At 37.5% G+C, this 22,957-nt stretch overlaps 1 protein-coding gene across 1 annotated transcript in view; it reads left to right on the top strand.

Annotated features, from left to right (window-relative positions):
- Positions 1-14,257, top strand: part of LOC134753537 (Krueppel-like factor 3) — a 99,500-nt gene extending 85,243 nt beyond the window's left edge. Inside the window, exons 6-9 of the mRNA XM_063689448.1 lie at positions 6,951-7,014; positions 10,416-10,493; positions 11,548-11,783; positions 12,030-14,257. Coding sequence (XP_063545518.1) covers positions 6,951-7,014; positions 10,416-10,493; positions 11,548-11,783; positions 12,030-12,202 — 551 coding nt within the window. The 3' untranslated portion in view covers positions 12,203-14,257. The remainder of the gene's footprint in view (positions 1-6,950; positions 7,015-10,415; positions 10,494-11,547; positions 11,784-12,029) is intronic.
- The last annotated feature ends 8,700 nt before the right edge of the window (positions 14,258-22,957 follow it).

The following is a 22,957-nucleotide window of genomic DNA, read 5'->3' as shown; positions in this document are numbered from 1 at the left end:
TGTCAGCGATTACCTACGGCGAACCAGGTCTCATCACAAAACTTGCGACCTTCCACAACACGTTTGCGCCATTCCTTCCGCTGTTCTGCGAGCCTATCCCAGTCTCGGTGGTCGATATGGAAGGCAATCATGTCCCTCTTTGCGCAATCTTTAAAGCGAAGCAATGGCCTCCCAACGTTACGTTTTGCATTCGCCCAATCTTCACACACACACACACACACATCTTGGCTAGGCCCTCTAGTATGCATGCTAACGATCATACGCGGACGATCATTCACCTGCCAAAAAAATCTTTGTCAATGAAAACCAAACTTTTTCGCATATTACCGACTACTAAAGTAAACTGCATTCAAAAGTTTGATCATATACCGCAATGTAATGAAAATTGCATGCAAGTTCTTACTAGTCTAAACCTCGCTTAATATTTTCTGGACTTCTTGTGGTTTAAGAATACTTAAACAAATGCATTGGCTATTTGGTGTGTTTATATTTTTAAATCTGCATATAAAATTAAATAAGAGCTAAAAAAACAATTAATATGTGTGACTCGCATTTGAGACTTCGGGCTCCGAGCTATCAAATTCTAGTCTTTTCTTGCTTGCGTTTTACTGTTCAATCCCTGATAGCTATTCTTATAATATATATTTTTATACAGGTAATATTTACACAGGTAATATTTACACAGGTAATATCTACATAGGTCTAGGTTTGAATGTTGCATATAAAGAACTGGGTAATAACCCTTAGAAACTGAGCACCTTGTAGATTAGAGTATACTCAAATAAAGGAAAGCTTCATACAACGGATGGATCCGTTCGTATAACACTTTCCACGACCAAATCTAGTTAATAGTAAACAGACTTGGTGTGATTTTGCATCACATATTTATGCTCACGACTTACACTAACAGCTACACTAATAACAGCTCGTAAGGCTTACCATATAAATTTATACAGGGTGGCTAAGAAATGCATTCCCGTTGCCAGGGAGGTTTTGGGATTATACTGAGCAACTTTTACTATGGGACCAACCCTGAAATGACAAAAAAATGTTATTACATTTCATTGGAATAAATCACATTAGAGAAGTAATTTCCTTTTTTAGTGAATCCATAATAATATTATAAACTAGCGTCCCGCCCCGGCTTCATAATTCATAATTCATTCATAATTCATTTATTGCATTTATAATCATGTGTTTACAGAAGGTCTTACAAAGAGCATTTTACAGCTAAAGTGTTCACATGAACCCTGTTAGGGTATATAGCAATGTACTTATTAACTAAAACTTAATACTAAATACTAAAGCAATAATATTTCAACATTTATTTTGATATATATTGCATGCAACATGACACGTCAAAAATACATATTTTTCATTTTAACTAGATTAGGAACCATTAAATTTAACGTCGACAGTAAAATGATTAAATTCATATATAATAATAAAATTTCATTTTTAATATTTTACATAATTGCTTAAAATCTAAATTGATTCAATGTACAAGAAAATATGATTTACATTTTATTAACATTTACATATATATATTTTAATTCGATAAGGTTGTATCATTAAAAAAATCATCAATAGAGTAATAGCACCTTTTAATTAGCAGATCTTTAAGTTTTCGTTTGAACAATTCATCTTTGGTTTCGTTTTTTATTTCTTCGGGTATTTTATTTGCTATTAGTATACATCGGTAATACGGACCATTTCTGAACATTGCTAACGTTGAAGTTGGTAATTCTAGCTGGTTTATTTTATTTCGTCTCTGTGATTTTATTACTTTTTGTTTAAATAAATTCATGTTCTTCCTAACAAATAGAGCTGCTTCGCACGGGTAGTTCAATTAATTTACACAAAATTATACATATAAACCTTCCTCTTGAATCACTCTATCTATTAAAAAAAACCGCATCAAAATCGGTTGCGTAGTTTTAAAAATCTAAGCATATATAGGGACAGACGGACGAACAGACAGCGGAAAGCGACTTTGTTTTATACTATGTAGTGATGCGAAAGTGTGTCTGTCCGTCTGTCTGTTACCTCTTCAAATTTGGTATACACATAAGTTTGTCCCGGGGAAGGATATATGATACTTTTTATCCCAAACCTCACCCCTGAAGGGGGTGAAAAGAGGGGTGGAAATTTTTATGGGAAACGAATAGATTAGTAGTTAAGTTTGTAAATATGCATGCTTATTTTACGAAATAAACAGATTTTTTTAAATTAAATAACTGCTCAACCGATTTAAATGAAACTTGGTATGCGGATAGTTTGAGCTATGGGGAAGGATATAGAATAATTTTTATCTCCGAAATCATCCCTTAAGGGTGTAAAAATGGGGTGAAATTTATAGAGTGGACCAGATTGGGGGTGAAAAATAGGATGGATTTAAAAGCAGATTTCTTTAAAAATTAAGGTACACAAGTCGTGGGCAAAAGCTAGTATACAAATAATACTAGTTTAATAGGTAAGTATGGGATTTGTATAGACGTTTAAGGGACAAGACGGCCTAATGACGCAAAACCCCGTGTTACCGTATAAGCAGCTGTCATTATCCATTTAGCGCAATTTACGCGCACGCGCACATTCCGGGCGGAAAAAACGCCTCGGCGAGTAATGGCGGCGGTTTCGTACAAAATAGTTTTTATTACCATCTTTAAGGGTCTATATTGTTTCCCATGTAGTTTTAAGTCATAATGTATTGTTTGTACACATTTTCGTTAGTCATAATTTGTTTTTTTTCAGAAATGCGCAACTTTTCAAAATTGCCATAAAACAAACTTAACAAGGTTAACTGGAAGAGATCCCTTAAAGGGATAAGTTCGCCTTTGTATTAATTACGAGTGTTTTTTTCCTGTTTCGTTCTCTTTTTTTGTACAATAAAGTGTTTTACTACTACTACTTGAGAAGTTTTACATGCGTGTTGACCCTTTAAATAAAATGTGGTATTTTCTATAAAAAGGGACCTTATTGTCTATGGTGCTTACGCCATTATAAACGATGCTCCGATATAAATACAATGCCGCGCGACGCTGTGCGGCGTATATAAGCGCCATCGACAATGAGGTCCCTTTTCATAGAAAATGCCCCAAATACACTACTTTATTGACAACCTCATACTGTTATTAAACTTACGATTTCGAGATAAAAAGTCACTTCAAAAATTCTGTTTTCACATCACCTATTCGGAAAAGGGCGTTTTAGATACGTTTATTTGATTGCTGCAAACACACACAATTTAGAAATAAATTGACTGACTTCAAATGAATTATGTCCACCTTGGGCGTTAACGCTTGACTCACTACGCTCAGTATTCAATGTATGCCCTCGCTGTAAATATGTCATTTTGCTTCCTTGTGACGCAATACTATTAAATCCCAATATACTGTATTATTTATTGTGTTTATGTGATGCGGAGGGATGAAAGTCATGTTACGAGAAAGGTATTAAGAATGAACGTGGAGGGAGGTACGAGGAGAGGAAAACCGAGGAAAAGGTGGATGGACTGTGTGAAAAATGATATGAAACTAACGCAAGTGAATGATGAGATGACGGGTGACAGAGAGGTATGGAAGAAAAAGACACAGGCTGCGCCGACCCCAAGTGAATGGGACAAGGGCAAGCGAATGATGATACTGTGCTATTTCCAAACCGATACGATCGTCAATCAAACCTTCAAGACAAGAACGTACAGTTGTAGTGTATAATTGTTTTCCATCGTGTTTTCTCGGAAACGTTCGTATTTGTCATACTACTTCAGTCAACGTCAGTACTTTTTGTATCGAGTCTGAGTGAAATAGCAAGACATGTTCGTACGTTTCCGTGAAAATACGATGGAAAATAATTATGCACTACATTTGTACACGTTTTCGAGTTTCTATTGAACGTACGTGATCTGTACTTAATCAGGCGTGCGAAACTCCTCGCTTCGGGCAAACTCGGCTCCGTTCGGTTCAGCATTGCTCCGAGCAAAGATAGAATAGATATAACTCCGTAATAGATGGATACAGTCTAAGGAAAAAACGTGCCTCGAAAATCAAGAAAATTTGATTTTCGTTCAGAGGGCGCTACTAGTTTTGGCCTACAGTCGTATAGATGGCGTTGACGGTTTCGTTTGTTATTTAACAATTTCAACGCATATCAGTGAAAGAACATGGGTCAAAATCATAAAAATAATTAATGAAAATAAAAAAAATCATTTATCTATATTTAAATACATTCTATCGTATTTTTATAAATCTTCATTTTTAGTTTTAAAGTGTGTCGACAGATGGCAGTGAATTTACTGGGGTTACAAAACTTACTATGACAGTACCGCTCTAGTATAAGTTACTCTATGCTCCGAGCAATTATTAGGGTTGGCACAACTTGACGTCCCTTTGCGTGCACGGGCACAGATAAGATAATGACTTGAATTTTGACAACCCTACATAGCCGAAATAGTGCCATATATTAGATAGCGATAGCATGATTCGACTCTGAACCGCTGTCAAACTTCGGTTATGTAGGAAGTTTCCTTTCTGTACGGTAGTACTATTATTCTCTGATCATCTAGATATAGGCTTTCGTCAGTACGGATGCAGAGATTACCATACCAGTATGCCTAATTACTGCTATAAAAGGACTGGTTTTGTACTCGTATAATGAATAAGTTTTTATTTAAACTTCGGTCTATATACACTGCTGCTTGGGTGAGATTTTTTTTTTTTTTTTCAAATAAGAAAGGAACATTTATAAAAACAAGTTATTTAATTTTTAGGGGGAAAGTTCTTGTTTAACTCGACACGCTAATATTGAGCATTGCGAGGGTTTAAGGCACGAGGATTAAACAAACTTTACTTAAAGCCTGACCAGTAATATATGATCATTGTCAAGAGGGCGCTGTTCATTCTCATGTATAGGGTGACAGTTCAGTATAGTATGAAAAAATTCGTTCCATAGAAATTCCGCAACATGGCGCGTGATCATATATTCCTGGCCAGGCTTTACTTACCGTGAAACACAAAATATTTCATCACACCAACGAGAAAAAAATACTATGAGGAAAAAACAACTCGAAAAGTACATCAGATTACTTTGTCACTCTTGTGGATAAAATACAACTTTCTTATCAGTTTTCAAAGTATAAACAGAGCCTTTATGAGCTGGTGTGGTGAAATATATATTATTAGAAGCCTAATTGTTTTTACTCATATACAAACCCTAATTAAGCTGGGATTTGACAGTTTTATTAACTAACTAAAGGGGCTCACTGACTATCAGTCCGCCGAATGATATCAGCTTGTCAGTTAGAACAAAAATTTGACAGTTCCGAACAACTGACAGGCCGATATCGTCCGGCGGACTGGTAATCAGTGGGCCCCTTTAGTCACACCTACACGACTGCTGTTTTTATAATCAGAAATGACCAGGCAAGAAATGTCGCCAGACGAGATCGTGCCGACAAAGCCTTCGATAATTTATCGTCCCGCAAAAACAACAGGAAGACGGGACCTGATCAGCTAGCGGGGTTTAGTCTATACCAAAGACTAGTATATTCAAGACCGTCATACTCCATACAACAGCGTTTCACGCGTGCATCTTCATCGTTGTAGGTGGCGCTCTTTATTGTAAAACTACAGAAATACGCCCATCTCCTTTGTTACCTGCCTTTCCCCTTTGTTGTTTGTTATCTGCTTTGCCTGAAGGTTGACTGGTAGAGAATGCCTAGTGGCATTAAGTCCGCCTTTTGTACATTTGTATTTTATTTTGTGCAATAAAGATTAAATAAATAAATGCGGGACGTGATCTGCTAGGAGGGGTTAGTCTATAAAAATCTAGCAAATAGGTATTTAAAACCCTTTTTACAACACACTTACATTCTGCGCGTGTCTCAGTGTTTAAGTACTTTTTTTTAATTTAAATTGGAGTAGGGGTATGTAATAAAAAAATGCAGGAGTACTTAATTAAGAAAGTGAACACACACACACACACAATCACGAAGCTGTCCCTATATGGAGTAAATGGGAATATACCTAAATTCTTTTATTATGCTTCAAATCTACTACAGGAAGACGAATTTGACTAGCAAGAGTGTCTATACCAGAGAGATGTAAATTTATTAAGAGTGTTAACACAACAAGATGCCATTCTCAGAGACCGAGAGTTCACTATTTGGCCTCTAAAATACTTATTAAATCTATGAGAATAATCAGGCAAGTCCAGTTTTACATTTCAAAGTAAACCCCAAAAATAAGCAAGTAAGTGTAGTAAGTAAGTAGTGAGTATGCCTGAAATAAATGATTATTTAATTTAATTTAAAGTCATAATTTGCAGTAAAGTGGTAACTTTCACACGTACAAAGGTAAAATTCCGTAATAGTAAATAGCGCCCCCTACAACACTCACTCATTTACTCTAAGGTTAGCTGGAAGAAATTCCTTATAGGGATAAGCTCACCTTTGTACCTAAATTTATATGAATTTCATGTTATCAATTTTTGTTTTGTACAATAAAGTGATTTACTACTACTACTACTACTACTACAACAAATACAACAATATTATAAGATGATGTTATCAGTCTTCTATATTTACTAGCCTCTGGTCTACCAACATTTATACTTTATTACTATCCCATCGTCTACGCCGCGCCGTTAACTGATAATTAGTACATAATCCTTATTGCAATAGCATAAGGTACTCCGATGGTCATTTAAGACGCTTTTAGTTCCTCATAGACTAAGGACTTACGGTACGGTTCTTAATATAAACAGCCTGCTGAATGGACGGAATTCTATATTAATATTGTATGAGAAAGGGTTGCTAATATGTACTCTTCAAATAAAAAATTAAGGAAATTGAAAGGCCTCATTGCCGCCGCAGTAATGCAGCTGCAGTTAAATTCCGAATGTCACCTTTAGATTTACGAGTTTTTAATAAAATCCTTTTTTTGTTTTTGTTTCAGCCAGCGCAATGCCTACGTCATCGAAGATCAACCGAGAACTGCCGCCCACGCAACTTCCTATTGAGTAAGTAAATTATATACCTGTCTGTTAACTTGTGAAGTTAACAGCGCCATCTATCTGACCCTTTATGTACTTAATCGAACCCTAGATGGCTTGTCAATAGATCGATAATCAATACGCATCCAATAAGTTACATAGTTATACAGTACAGTCCATAGGTGGCGCTGTCATCAATAAGTAAGAGATTTAGGCTAGTGAATTTAGATTCTAAATTTTACTTTCCAAATATACTCGATACGAAGCACATGCTTGTTTGTCTCCGAATCCTCCGAGACATCCGACCACCGACGTGCCAACACTATCATACCTATGCTTACGGAAAAGGGACAGGGTTCACAAAGACCTAGCTTATAAGTTTACCACCTGTACAATTACTTTGTGAATTTGCAATAAAATATTGAGTATTGGACTTTTTATTGAATAATAGAAGGTTCAAAATAGGCTTGATGACAAATTTTTATTAATGGCATCAATCGATCTGGTTTGTTTTTGGGATTAAATGTCTATATGGGACCATGGGCATTAAAGCAATACAAAAGTCAGAAATGATAGTCAGCCCGACAGTCGTACGTCGTACTTCACTCGCGCAATGGGTCCCATATAGACATTTGCTCCTAAAAACAAACCTGATCGATTGATACCATTAATAAAGATTTGTCATCTAGCCTATTGTGTGGTAACTCCGCCTAAAAGGGCCAGTGATTACCGTCGATAATCCGTTGAATAATTCAATGGATTATCGGAGCCATCCTAGTAAAAACGATCCGCCTAGTTATTTCTTATGTGTACTAATTAGTGAAAAACCTGTGCCTGGTCAAGTGTGTAAACGATACGTTGTAGCAACTGTGTTGGCTCAGTGAAAATTCAGCCGCGGGGCGGATTAGGTTGTCTAGATCCGATATTTATCAGTGATTCTTTGGTCGGTTTTTAAAGGTTGTCCAAAAATACGTCGACAAAGACGTCAAAGACTTTTTGGAACTTTCTTTCTCACTTAAAGGTCTTTTACAAAATGGCATTCAGATTAATATATACTACAATCAATGAGTTGCTTTAAAACTTTAAACTCAGATAAATCCAATTTATAATTTTGGCATTAGTAAAAGGTAATAGGGTAGATATTTCCTAAGAGAGTCGAATAGATTTATCCGAGTTATAAGGTAATCGACCAAATTCAACTAAAATCTTCAATATATCCACCTTAAGCGTTGATACATACGCTTGTCAACGTGTTTTTGGGCTACCCTGCCTGTAGAACCTTCTGAATCCATATAATGAAATAGTTATTTAGATTTAATTGGTGTCTGTGTGTAGTAAGTACGGATAGTGCGACTGATTAAAATAGAAGAATAGACATAATATATTCGTAAGCACGACCACAGAGGAGGAAATTATACAAAACAGAAGAACAGGAAGGAGAAAGTGTCACGAATTTTGTCTCATCTCAGCATAATGCTGACGACTTCCAGAGCTGATCTTCCGATGAGACCTTAAAAATGTAGACGAAGACGAAAGAAGAAGTACCAGACGATCCGAAGGATCCGTCTAAAAACTGTTCTAAATAACGGGATTATAGTAGCTGCAAATTTGAAGTTATTTAACAGAATGTACTGGAAACTGAAGCTTACATATCTGGACATAATAGGAAGAGTATAATAACAAGTATAACAACACAGGCAATGTCTTAGATTTCATTATATGTTTCGAAACAGAAGCTGAGGATGCAACAGGGATAAACACTAAGAGGAGAGTAAAGTAGGTACCTCTACAATAAAATAATATCCAAGTTTGCTGATCTTCTGTTGCCTTTATGGAGTCTTGGTTTATTGTACTTAGTGTTACAGCAGTTACAATAAAATTGAAAAAAATCAAGGAACGATTATTGTTCACTTTAAAATTAGAAGAATCGTGGATTCCTAGGATAATAAGAGGATAAAAGCAACCAATAAAAGTACCAGAGGCAAGATATCTACACCTATCCAGTTTGATGCAATTCAAGAAATCACACAGGTTAAACTCCAAGTAACATTTGTGATGTTGTTGAGACATATGTTTAAATATATAAATTAGGTTGATCAAGAAGACAGCACAATGGATTTCACAGAAGAATCATCGGATCTGTGGAAAAACGAAACAGAGAACACAAACCTGAATACCAGAACTATTGAAAGCACTGTACAAGGCTTCACAGGCGTCGATTGTACAATCAAGGTATCTTCTTCCACAATAGCACGAAGAACCTCAACAGTGACTAGCTGTACAAATTGGGCCAGCACATCACGAGCAAGACCTTACACATATATTGGGGACTCAACAACATTGACCAGTTTAACTCTGGAAGGAGAAACTGCTACGGATATTAGTGTTTTTCAAACATTTACTAATACATTAAAAGAAGGATACTCCCAAGTTAAAGGCGACTCTAGAGCATTTTCAAAAATTTGTAAAAGTGGTTCATCCGCTGGCACGTCTAGCAGATTTGTAGAAGGTTCTACGATCGGAAGATTTTCGACAGTTAATAAAGGATTAGATGCGGTACCGTCGCCCAGTACGTCTTCAGAAAGCTCTACAAATGTGAGAGGGGTTCCCATGCAAGGATGCTCAACGAAACACAGGTTCGCGTTTCTGTAACTCAATCAGCTACATGAAATGTTCATTATACGTGATGGCTTCCCTTTTTAACACTTCAGCTATCTTTAAACGTAAGCGTCATTGTAGGTCTGTGATATTAACAGAACTGTGATTATTAAGAGACGCCACACACTAGCGTCACCCGTGCGTCGGCATCTAGTCTGCTCCACAAATGAGGGCTACCGTTTTTGTGGTCACCAGTTGGCGCCACTGTAGATGTAGGTCCAGAAAAACAGATCTCAAAATTTTTCTATGCTTATTTTTATAAAATCAATACGTTTTTGTGGTTAATACACAACGGTATTTTAGCGTCTAAATGTGCTATTTTTTCAACCTGTTTAATTTTGCATATATTTTATTTGACACTTTTTTTAAACCACTAACATTTATTGAGCTATATCTATTGTTTACCATGATTAATCAAAGATGGACAAAGATTTACCACAATTATGAATAAGGAGTGAAAATTCTTGATAAAAAAGCTTGAACCCCCCAATACTTCTATGCATTTGACATTTTGAAAGACCTCCATCTACACTAGCGCCCCTAGCGGCGAAATTAAACGTGGTAGCCCTCATTATATAATAGTTCTTAGCGCTATGGAAAATGGGGGCGCTGCGCAGTTCCACCAACGTTGCGTCGAGTAGCAGCCATATACGCCAGTCGCCAACGCTCGGGAAACGTAGACGCTCGATTGGGGTCTCACTTTATTCTTAAGACATGGACAATTAAACCTGACTTTTTACACGGATGGTTATATTTTTTTTACATTTCAGATTCAGTCACGAGATGCCGAAAATCAAGGTGGGCCCCGACCTCCGCAACGCGAGAAAACCTCAACAAAGCACGACAAAGTAAGTTTTCTTTATTGCCTTTGAACCTACCTTTAATAGGTAATTATAACTTTTTATAATCTTAGGCTTCCATCATTCAGATACAATTAATAATTTCTTAAAGTCTGCGTGTGACCTGGCATGACATTCCTAGGTGGAACATTTTATTTCACTAGGTTATTCTAACCTTTTTAACATCCTCCCTGTCCGGGTGCCCCCAATGTGGGGTTAAATAGCTTTTTTTCAGGAGAGGGTTCACAACTTCAAAGTAGAAGCACTCTTGGACGTGTGACTTTGTCATATCATTTTGTATGGGGACAGTGAACGTGTTAAAAACATTTTACTCTTAATTCAAAATTATTTCATCTGATCAATAATGCATACATATTATGCCTAGACGCAAATGGGAACTTACCTAGGAGGATATAACCAAACGGATTAGCCATTAACAGGCGTTCCCCTCTGTCGAAAATAGTCGGCCAATGAGAGTTTTGAATGATTCACGGTTAGTTTCACTAGACTTATATTGACTAGTACTGTCTTGACTTGTAGTGACTTGGAAACCAGTGGTATCCGAATCAAACACGCGTAGTGACACCGTGAGTGTAGTGTGTTTGGACAGAACAACGAGTGTGAACGCGACCGGACCAACAAGTCTGAATGCGACCGTTGGTAACGTTGAAAGTGAACGCAGCCGACGCGCAAGAATGAGGGTAGACAGAGCGCTGTCTACACAACTTTGACACCCACCCGCTATCTTCAGTCACCCGTGAACATGATGCATGTAACTGCGTCGAAATATCGGGAGCTCACAAATAATACAAAAGGTAATCACGGTCTATATCCCGGTCAATATAAGTCTAGTCGGCCAATGGTCATACATAATGTATGTACTGACGTTTTTCTGACATGGTTATTATTAAGTTACGTATACATTTGACGTGGCCCTCCCCCGCAAAAATCGGCAGACTCTTTTGTACAGAAAATTACAGACATGACGTCTCCGTTTGGTTATATCCTCATAGGAACTTACTTATATCAATGTGTACAATAAGGTAAATTTAACCATTTACAGGTTAAAACCACCACACCAAGACAAATACCCGCTGATCCCACCCCACCTAAAACCCGGCTACAATCCCGAATTGAAGAATTTCTTCCTGAACACCGCGCTCCAGCTCTCTGGCCTCAGCCAGCTGAAGAAAGAAGAAGAACAGGACAGAAGGAGACTGCACAAGTGCGATGTGGCCGGGTGCCACAAGGTGTACACTAAGAGTTCGCATCTGAAAGCGCATAAGAGGACGCATACAGGTATGAACTTGAATTTAAATATATTAATAACGGGTCACTCGGGAGTCGGGTCGGAGGGCTGCGGCCCGCAGTCTGCGCCGGTCCGCCACCGTCGACGCAAGCTCCTGATGACGCTACTCGGTACGGAGTGAAACATGTCGAGCGTTTTCGACTTAAAACACGTGAGTGACCCGTTATTAATATATTTAATATCACGCTTTTTGTATGTCAACATTTGAGAGTAAATATATATTATTTTATTTTCAGGCGAAAAACCCTACTCTTGCGGTTGGGCCGGCTGCGACTGGCGCTTCGCTCGCTCCGATGAGCTGACTCGACACACACGCAAACACACAGGGCATCGTCCTTTCACGTGCCCCCTGTGTAGGCGGTCCTTCGCACGCTCCGACCATCTAGGACTGCATATGAGACGCCATTGACCATTCTATTATCATTTTCTACCATTTTATACCGACTTTCTTCATTATGACATGTATATCTGCGAATGAATATACGAGTAGCACCGCCGGAGTTGTAAAACCATACTACTGCGATCAATGCTTTGGCTCTGACTAAACCCGACACACAGGGCATAGTCCTTTCACGTGTCCCCTGTGTAGACGGCCCTTCGCACGGTCCGACCATCTAGGATTGCATATGAGACGACAGACTTATTTATCATTATTTTTCTACCATTCTAGACATACTTTTTCATTATACCAGTATTTACAGTAGGTATGAATGTAATTATGTATTGTAGCGCCGGTGTCGTAAAACCATACTACTGCAATCAATGCTTTGGCTCCGACAAACTTACTCGACATTTTATTATCATTCTCTACCATTTTAGACCGACTTTCTTCATTATGCCATTATATCTGCGAATGAATATATGATATATGAGTAGTAAAACTATACTACTACGATCAATGCTCTGACTAAACTCGACACACATACAAACACAGGGCATTCATTATCATCTATTTTCCATCATATTTGTCTACATACTCACTTCAATGGTGTTGAAATTGACACATGAGTTGTAAAGCCGTTGTCAAAAAACCATACTACTGCGATCAATGCTTTACTAACATGCAAATATACAGGGAGTTGTTCACATGTCGTGTGTGTAGATGGTCCTTCGCGAGGTCCGACCATATAGGACTGCATGTGAGAGGGCATTAGCTATTTGATTCTTTTTCCATATGTTCAGTTTACACTTTATTACCACTCGGCACTGGTATGAGTTGCATAACCTGAGTTCAAAAACCATACTACTGCGACCAATGCTTAACAAACTCCGAGCGAGTAACCTTTTCACATGTCCTCTATGTAGACGCTCGTTCGCTTAGTTCTCTCTGAATATAAGAAAACATACTCCTGCGACATGTGCTATGCAATCGTCGTATATCGCAACACGATAAAATAATTTTAAACAACTTATAAGATACATTAAGTAGCTGTCGAATTTTACAAGGCTCACTTTTTAAAGACTACTACGAATAATTATGTAAATTAGTGTACCTAAGGATTGAAATAGCAAAAAGCTACATAAAAGTTGTATTACTAGAAAATAAAAACTTACTCAATATAAACTGAAAATTCGAAGAGGCGTTAAAATTATAATAAAATGTATACACGGTGGCAAAAAAATAAGTGCATTCCCGTTGCCAGCGAGGTTTTGGGATTATACTGAGAAACTTCTATGGGACCAACCCCGAAATCACGAAAAAAAAATTTGGCTGTTTCATACATTTTGGCTGGTCCATTTTCTATGGGAGGGTAAATTGTTTTTTTGCGATTTCGTGACTGGTCTCATAGTAAAAGTTGCTCAGTATAATCCCAAAACCTCCCTGCAACGGTATTGCCATAATTAAGGAGACATTATCACAAAGACGACTGAATGGAAATGACATTAAATGTGACATTCTGGGACAAAAGGTGCTACTTTTGCAATTATCAATTAGTGGAATTTCTAATTGTAAAATGCCAGTAGTGCCTTATCGACAACGACAAAATGGGCACCTTTTTCCTAATAACGACACATAGATATACATATTGTGGCATTAATACTTAAAACTAGGGCCAGTATAATTACATTTATATTTTTAAATAATTATGTTAAAGTGATATTTTGTGTGTTTCATTAGTAAATTAGATTTTATGCTATTTCGAATAGCTAAATATATTTTATATAAGTATCTGCAAGTTACTTTTTTAGAGAGTACTTTTAAGTATTTGTTAATTTGATTACATTTGAATATATGTAAGTTTTAACTATTTTTATTGTGCTAATGCTCAAAAAGTTCCACAAAAAAAAATACAGGGCAGTTGTGGCAATATTAGATAGAGTTAAATACTTATGTAAGATGAAAATTCCTATATTTTAAGTAATAAAAATATATTTTTGTACTTAAAGTTTAGTGTTCTTAGAATTTGTTTTGTTTCAGATGTTTAATTAATATTTTGATATTTGTATACAATAATTAGACATAAGTAGAACATAGAGTTTTTTTTACATCACGTCATGACGAGATTGTTTTACATTGTATAATTATTGCACTTTAATGTATGTAATTATGGATAATGATTGAGAATAAATTAAATAATTACATAATAAAAATGGGTGAAAAAAAAACATTTAAAAATAAAGGTGCTTAAATGGATACAATTTGTAGGTATTGTGATATACCGGGTGTGTCCTGTAATACGGGAAAAAAATTAAACTGTAGGCTACACTCCTCATACTGACCAATATTTGTTGCCCAGCAGTGAGACACAGTGGGCTCTGAATAATAATAATAATAATAAGAAAAATAATAAATAAAGAGAATAATAATAATAATAAGCCCGCAGGGCAGCTTGTGGCGAGCTATTGGGGAGTGACGACCCTACGGACCCGAGTGCTCCAGAGAGTCGGTCAGGGTCTCCGTCTCCGGCGTGTCTTCGTCGGTCGGAGTGGACCCCAAGGGGACCCGCAGGACTCTCAGCTCTGGCTTGCCTTCATTGGATGTCCAGAGGGGAGTCGTAAGAGCTATATGCTCCAGGGGTGGAAGTGTTAAAGGGCATAACGCCGCGAGTAACTTCGGAGAAAGCGCAGCACACCTCTCGACACCCCTGAGCCGCTCACGCCGGTGTTGCGCCTGGCCGTCTTTACGATGGCGCATCAGGTGCCCATCTAACGAGTGGCGAGTCACCGCCTGCCTCGATAACTTGTGCAAGCAATGTTATGGCAGGTGTCCGGACTTCTTTGCAATAGCCCAGACTTTTTTCCACCCAAACTTAAACCATAGACCAGTACTCTGTCCATATTCTCTACAATAGCTTCCAATGCCTGCTGAAACCGGTTCACGGGTATCTATTGATGTACCCATGAATGGGTTCCAGCAGGCGTTCTACATGACATCAAATCTCTCCAAACGGCCTCTACGTGTTGGATCTATATCCCCACGCACGCCTTATAAATGACCGGGATCGAAAGACCCGAGAGTTTTAAAACGGAGATACACATAATAATAATAATAATGAGCCCGCAGGGCAGCTTGTGGCGAGCTGTTGGGGAGTAACGACCCCACGGACCCGAGTGCTCCCGAGAGTCGGTCAGGGTCTCCGTCTCCGGCGTGTCTTCGTCGGTCGGAGTGGACCCCAAGGGGACCCGCAGGACTCTCAGCTCTGGCTTGCCTTCATTGGCTGTCCAGAGAGGAGTCGCTAGAGCTATATGCTCCAGGGGTGGAAGTGAAAGATGCATAAGACGCGAGTTGGCACAGTGGCTGTTAACAGTCACTGGGTAGAAAGCGGCGCACACCTCTCGACACTCCTGAGCCGCTCACACCGGTGTTGCTCCTGGTCGTCTTCACGACGGCAGTTTCAGGGGCCCATCTAGTCAGCGGCAAGTCACCACCTGCCTCGATAACGTGTTTTAACATTGTTATGGCAGGTGTCCGGAGTTCTTTACAATAGCCCAGTCTCATTGTCCACCCAAACTTCAATCCATAGACCGGTATACTGTTCACTTTTTCTACAATAGTCCCAATGCCTGTTGCAACCGGTTCATGGGTGTCTATTGTTGCACCTGTGAACGGGTTCCAGCAGGCGTTCTACATGACATTAAAGCTCTCCAAGGGGCCTCTACGTGTTGGATCTATATCCCCACGCAAGCCTATCAAAAGACCGGGATTTATAGGCCCGAGAAATCCGAGGAGATACAAATAATAATAATGATAATAATGAAAGTTATGGGACAAAACCTTACATTGTATCTTAAACGTACAAGGAGGGCTAGCCCCACATGATATGGGACATAATACAGCCAGGTAGAAGAGAAGATGGAACAAAAGTGTCACCGATTGAAGAGTTTCTATGTTTTAATTATTTGCTCGTGTTAAAGTCCACACCCTGTATTAGGTACCGCTTTATTCAAGGATTCAAAATAATCCCAATGTAATTACTTATAATTCCGCTTCGTATTAAAACTATGAATGATGTGAATTTCACGAAAAATAATATACCGTGTGAAAAAAATTAATGGGCCCTGGAGTTTAAATGCAGTTTTGTTTCTTTTTAAAAATAAAAGAATGTTTCCCTTAAGTAAAATGAGCTATCTTAAGGTTTTAAGGTACTTTTCCTCCAGGGCCCATTATTATTTTCCACACTGTATAGGATGGCTCAAAAATACGTTGTAAAGAATTTTTAGGAATTTTCTCACACATTTTTTTACGAAATGTTTAAAATTAAAACTACAATCATTTAATTAAAACAAATCGTATTAGATTTAAAAAAACACTCCCTTAGCTTTGATACAGAAAGGCTGTTAAAATTATTAACAATTTGCCGCAGTAATAAACGTCAACATATTTTTGAACCAATGTATTATAAAAAAAAAGTAATTTAGAATATATACGTGCCAGTAATTCTGGGGCCAGTATTTTGGAAATTAAATAGGTTTAGACGAATAGTTACAATTACCTTTTAAAACATAGGCATTAAGAATCTTGGAAATTTATACTGAATGCAATGTATTGATCTCAAATTGGTATTCCTGTCTACAAACTATGGTTGATCTCAAAAATTATGCGCAAAACTAAAAAATAACTTATTTTAAAATGTCTTTTCTAAGCAAAAAAGAATCTAGGGGAGACGGGGGACTTAGTCCTATAATCATGAATAGACATCGGCGGTTTGGGCATTTAGGTAGCACTAGTGATAAGACATCTCACATGTTACCTTAACTGTGACATATTTCAACTTTTTCAACATGGAGACTATACATATAAAGGAGCCAAATCTCTATGTATGAAAAGTGTCCATCAAAAAACAGTAATTAGGCGGCGCCACCATACACCGAAATACTACCCAAAACAACCTACGTAATTTGGTCGGGTTATTTGTTGCCTTATATGGTTCATGTTATACTCATGTCCCAGAGCCTAACTAGCGCCACCGGAGAGATTAGGAACTATTATTTAAAGCTGAAAGCGGTCACTTTTGCAACAATTCTGCCATAAGAGATTGGCATCCTTTCTATACCATCCATATTTTTCAAATTACATAATTGACAAGAAACGTTTCTGACAGTAATGTTACCGAATAAATTACACTTTAATTTCATGTAACATCTCCGCTACTTCAGACGTCAAGTGGATTTTCACAGATAGAAGACGTAGAATAACTTGTAATAATTTATAACAAATATTAATTATATATCACGAATGTCATTAAATGATTGAAAATACATATTAAAAAAAAAAAAAAAATTCTGTTTTATTGTGAAAATAATACTCTTTATTTACATACAAGATATATACAGTGGTACTACGTAAACGAAATTAATAACTAGTTTAAATCTAAAATAGGCCCTTGAGGCATTGTACCAAGGATGCTGGCGGCATTTCCTCGCTGTATCGCTGTCTTCTAATTGGTATCCTTTGTTCGACTTGTAACTTATTCGAACTTACGAACACTGTCAGAAACGTCAAATGCTACCTAAATGTCACGAGCCGCCGATGTCTAGATCATGAAAATAACCTATAAATTGTATATGCAGATTGCCGGATGGATTGCCGGTCCAATGCGTTACCAATTGCGCAATTGGTAACGCATTGGACCGGCAATCCAAGGATGTGGGTTCGAGTCCCACGTTGACCAGAGTTTGATCATCGTTGATTTTTTCATTGTGATTTACATCTGTATATACAATTTATAGATTGTATAGGTAATAATGTGGTACGTCCCACAATAAAAAAGGAAAAATATATTAACATTTCACATGAAAATAACTGTCCTAAAAGTAACCAATCGCTATAATGTTGATTTTGACAACGTAGTCGAGTTAAGGGCCCTCCACATTCGTGCGCGAATCGCGGCGCGAAGCCGCGAACGCGAGTGTGAGCTCTAATTCGCTAATCACCGAAATCGACTCCACACTAGGGCTCCCGGTATCCGTGTTACACGCCGAAACGAATACCCGTGTTCTTAAGCCCGGCGGTACTAAGAACCCGGTTTACACGGAACCGCCGGGATTCGAAAACGTTTCGAAGGAACGTTCCCAAGAAACGTATCTCAGACACGTATCTCCGTTTACACGGGTACTTAAGACCGTTCCGAACGGGTCTGAATACTCCGAACCAGTTTGAGCCAATGTACAATGGTAACAAGGTCCACTTTCCACTATTATTATGTTGACTTCAGATGAATTCGTTTGTCGTACGATTTTTAAAAGTAAAACTTTTATTCTGTCGCCCCAATTTATTAAGTTAACATTAAAACCGCGATTTTAATACCGTAATTCAAATTAATTTCCGAAATTTTTTAGTTAAATGCCTACAATGGTTTCATAAAACCGTACAATTACTTTTTTTTTAATTGTATTTAACCGTATTGATAAAACATAGGTACTGAGCCATCTTCCTGTGTTTAATAGTAGGTATATATAATTTTTATTTTAAACTATTTATATCATTTAATAAAACCGATTGCTTCTAAGCTAATTACATAAATTTGATATCGATCATAGTTTTTTTTTAATAATTACATAATGGTATAGTATTTTTTCGTTAATAATAGGTGTGCAGACAGAATATAATATTAATTAAAAATAACAGTTTAATTATTTCGTGGTTATTTTTATCTCGGGCGCAAAAAAAGTTAGGTACACAAAAGCGGGATTATCGAGTAATCATGCTCAAATGAAAAGCAGAATTTTACCCAAGAACCATAAAAACCCATACTACCTTGGATAACTTGCGATAATATTGCTAAATACATTAAGATAGATCTCAAATTGGTAATTATTCATAATTCACTTTGGTCACTTTCTCACTAGCGTTCAGGTAATAAACTTAAATGGTCCATCCATCCATTGTTTTCCAATATCCTTTTGTTTGTCATCGTCGAAAACATGTAGGTTCCCAAACTATTATCGCAAGTGTCACCGCGAATTATAAGCTTTATGTCGTTGTAATAAGGTCAAAACATCTGCACAAGAAAATGTTTTCCATTGTTTTGTAGCCGCGCCCCACTAAAAAGCGTTTTACTATGGTAAGAGGTACCTAGAGCAAAAACAATTAGAATTTATTGAGAAGGTGCAATTTTATCAAATTGAATTAAAGTGTTTATTAATAACTAGCGACCCGCCCCGGCTTCGCATGGAGAGTCAAGCATAATAAAATACATTCTGTAACAAGTATTCACATCGGAAGCCCAATAATACTAAGACTTCCATCCACCTGTCTGTCACCACTCACTAGGCTGTATCTCATGAACCGTGATAGCTAGACAGTTGAAATTTTTACACATGTATTTCTGTTGCCGCTATAACAACTAAAATTTAAAATTAAATTTTGTACGGAACCTTCGGTGGGCGAGTCCGACTCGCACTTGTCCGGTTTTTTTAGAAGTTAATAATGGGTTAATTATTCTTAAAATATAGACAGACAGCCATCGAGCACTTTTTTGTAGACTTTTTTCCACCATACATTGTGTCGTTATATCTCAAATAGATTGGGCAGCGTTTCCGATTAAGCTCCTGGCCAGCGTGATTTTTTCTAACTTCATTAGCAAACATCGTCATATTTCTACCAATTTAAACAAAACCTTAACAAAATATACACATTCCCAAAAAAAACTTCATTCACAGGTGAGGTCTGGTTATCGCGAACATACAGACAGACATACGGACGCGGCGGGGGACTTTGTTTTATAAGGTGTACCTACACTACATTACATGACAAGAAATACAATTTTATATCATGTTTTCAAATTAAACTAAAAATAAAGAAGCAAGTTAAAAATGTATTTTTTTATAAATACTTACCTAATGCCAATTTCGAACATTTGTTTGACTTCCTGCCTACATACTGAACTCGATGGTTCTAATTTTTTTTAAATAGGTACTAGCAGGTTTTTATTTTATTTTATTGCTAACCCGCAACGTAAAAAAAGTAGCTATTTAAAGTGCTATATAAAATACTACTTTGATAAGAAGCGTGAATACTCGTAATACCTATTGCAAGCAAAAACTACTTGCTCAAGAAAGGGTTTTCTAAACCGTTTATTGAATTTCGACTCTATGACCCACGGAATAAGGTTAAATATGACAGAAACTCGTCATGAATCTTTTGTCCATTCATTTGTAGCTGGCGTTCGTTCCTTCGCTACTATCGTCAAGGACGTGTCCGGAGCCACGGATAAATAAGATACGTATCTTCGAATACCCGTTTATCCGTGTACACGGGTCTTAACTACACGTTTCTTAATTAAACGTGCGGAACGGGCCAGAAAACCGTTTACGTATTATTCGGAAACGGGTATTCGAAACGTGTAAACGAAACACGGATTCGACCGCGAGCCCTACTCCACACTCGCGTTCGCGGCTTCTCGCCGCGTAGTCTGGAGCGGGCTTTAGAATAGCTATCTTAGATCTATTTTAAATTTACTTTATAATGTATATAGCTTCAAGTCTCCCCGTCTCTCCTATGAACTAAATTCCTATACTTATACCTAAATACATTTTTGCTTAAAAAAAAATTACTCTTGCCCTTGTCAAAATTTATAGTAAAAGGGCAAAATATATTTTATGGTAGTTATTTTTCATTGATATTAAATTTATTGCACTTTTTATTATTTTTCCGACACTTGTGTTTCTTAGTGTTATTTTCGGGCATACATTTTTAGACCTTACAATAATATAATAATAGTAATAACCAGCATTTTGGCGGCCAGTAAAAAATGCAAATTTTTGTATGACAATAACTTTAGGATTTTATTAAAATAAGCATAGTAAATAATTTAGTGTAAGAACTGTCAGCAGATCTGAAAATATGAAAATACTAATAATAAAAAAAGTAAGATCTACTGATCTACTCCTATTGATTGTATCATAAACAAATACAATGGTTTTTATTAAGCGGTGTTATACGCACGTCCTGTAGTTATCAGATTTTTTTTATAAATTTGCACGTCATAAAAGTGTACATAACGAATTTAAATCGCAATATGTACTTAATTATTATGTATTTAAAATCACCTTGTTGTTCACATCACATATGTACCTTTTTCATATTTTATGTATTATAATAATACACCTAAACTTGTATTTTATTTTAAATCCTCTCCTCAGCTTAGCTCCTATTTGGGTGAATCACATTTTATCACCCTAAGTCACACTAGCAGATTGAATCTCTGATCGTAGGCAGTCGCTTTCCTCTATATAGCGGGAAAACGCTGGGATCGGTAACGACCGTAGTGATACGAAATCCTTGGCAGTGAATGCGTTTAGCATAGAGGCCGGGAAACGAAAGGTTGCAGGGCAAGCAGATAGAGACGAGCGTAGCGAGGCCGATAAGGATACGCGGCCGGCAACCCCGTTTCTCGTCCGAGATTTGTATAACTTGCAACGCAATATCCATAGGCTACGGTGGCCGAAATCGAGAAAAAACTAAAATTGAATTTAGCGCGGAGCAAGTACCAGGGCCTCATGAGTTACGCGGTGTCGTTGACCGTCGCGGCTGCTGTTAAAAACAAAAGAAGGTTGCTTTACAGGCCTAGGTGTGTAAGGCTGTATGAAACTCCTTTACATATCATCTTCACTCATCGCACCGGATACGTGGTATTTCCGGACCTAATTTAAAGTCGTATCAATATTTCATTGCAAGTTTGAGAAAAATTGCTTTGATCTATTATTCATTAGTTTTCTATTTGAATGTCTTGTCTAACACGCCAAGTAGGTATAGAAGTATAAATAATCACATTTTATATGTGGCATTTGTGGCAACCTTACATTAGAATTATTAAATATCAAACGAAACCACAACGAAACCGTCAACGCCCTCTATACGAGAGTAGGCCAAAGGTAGTGGCGCCATCTGATCGAGAATCAAATTTTCGTGATTTTCGAGGCACGTTTTTTCCTTGGACTGTATCCATCTATTACGGAGTCTATTTTTTTAGGGTTCCGTACCCAAAGGCTAAAAAACGGAACCCTATTACTAAGACTCCGCTGTCCGTCCGTCTGTCTGTCTGCATGTTATATCTATCTTTGCTGTCTGTCACCAGGCTGTATCTCATGAACCGTGATAGCTAGACAGTTGAAATTTTCACAGATGATGTATTTCTGTTGCCGCTATAACAACAAATACTAAAAAGTACGGAATCCTCGGTGCGCGAGTCCGACTCGCACTTGGCCGGTTTTTTTTTACATAATAAGACCGGGCGAAGCGCACGGATTTTTCATTCGGTTTCCTTACGGTACGGAATGACAGGTGTGTCGCTATAGACCATGGAGACTGTATAAAGGAGCCAAATCTCTATGTATGAAAAGTGTCCATCAAAAAACAGTAATTAGGCGGCGCCACTATACACCGAAATACTACCAAAAACAACCTACGTAATTTGGTCGGGTTATTTGTTGCCTTATATGGTTCATGTTATACTCATGTCCCAGAGCCTAACTAGCGCCACCGGAGAGATTAGGAACTATTATTTAAAGCTGAAAGCGGTCACTTTTACAACAATTCTGCCATAAGAGATTGCGATCCTTTCTATACCATCCATACTATAGACATTCCATCGATCATGGAGACTACATAAAGGAGCCAAATCTCTATGTATGAAAAGTGTCCATCAAAAAACAGTAATTAGGCGGCGCCACCAACCACCGAAATACTACCAAAAACAACCTACGTAATTTGGTCGGGTTA

The sequence above is a fragment of the Cydia strobilella genome, chromosome 27, assembly GCF_947568885.1.
Source record: "Cydia strobilella chromosome 27, ilCydStro3.1, whole genome shotgun sequence".
Classification (NCBI taxonomy): Eukaryota; Metazoa; Arthropoda; class Insecta; order Lepidoptera; family Tortricidae; genus Cydia; species Cydia strobilella.
Note: the sequence above shows the minus strand (reverse complement) of the source record. Positions and strands in the feature narration are given on the sequence as shown.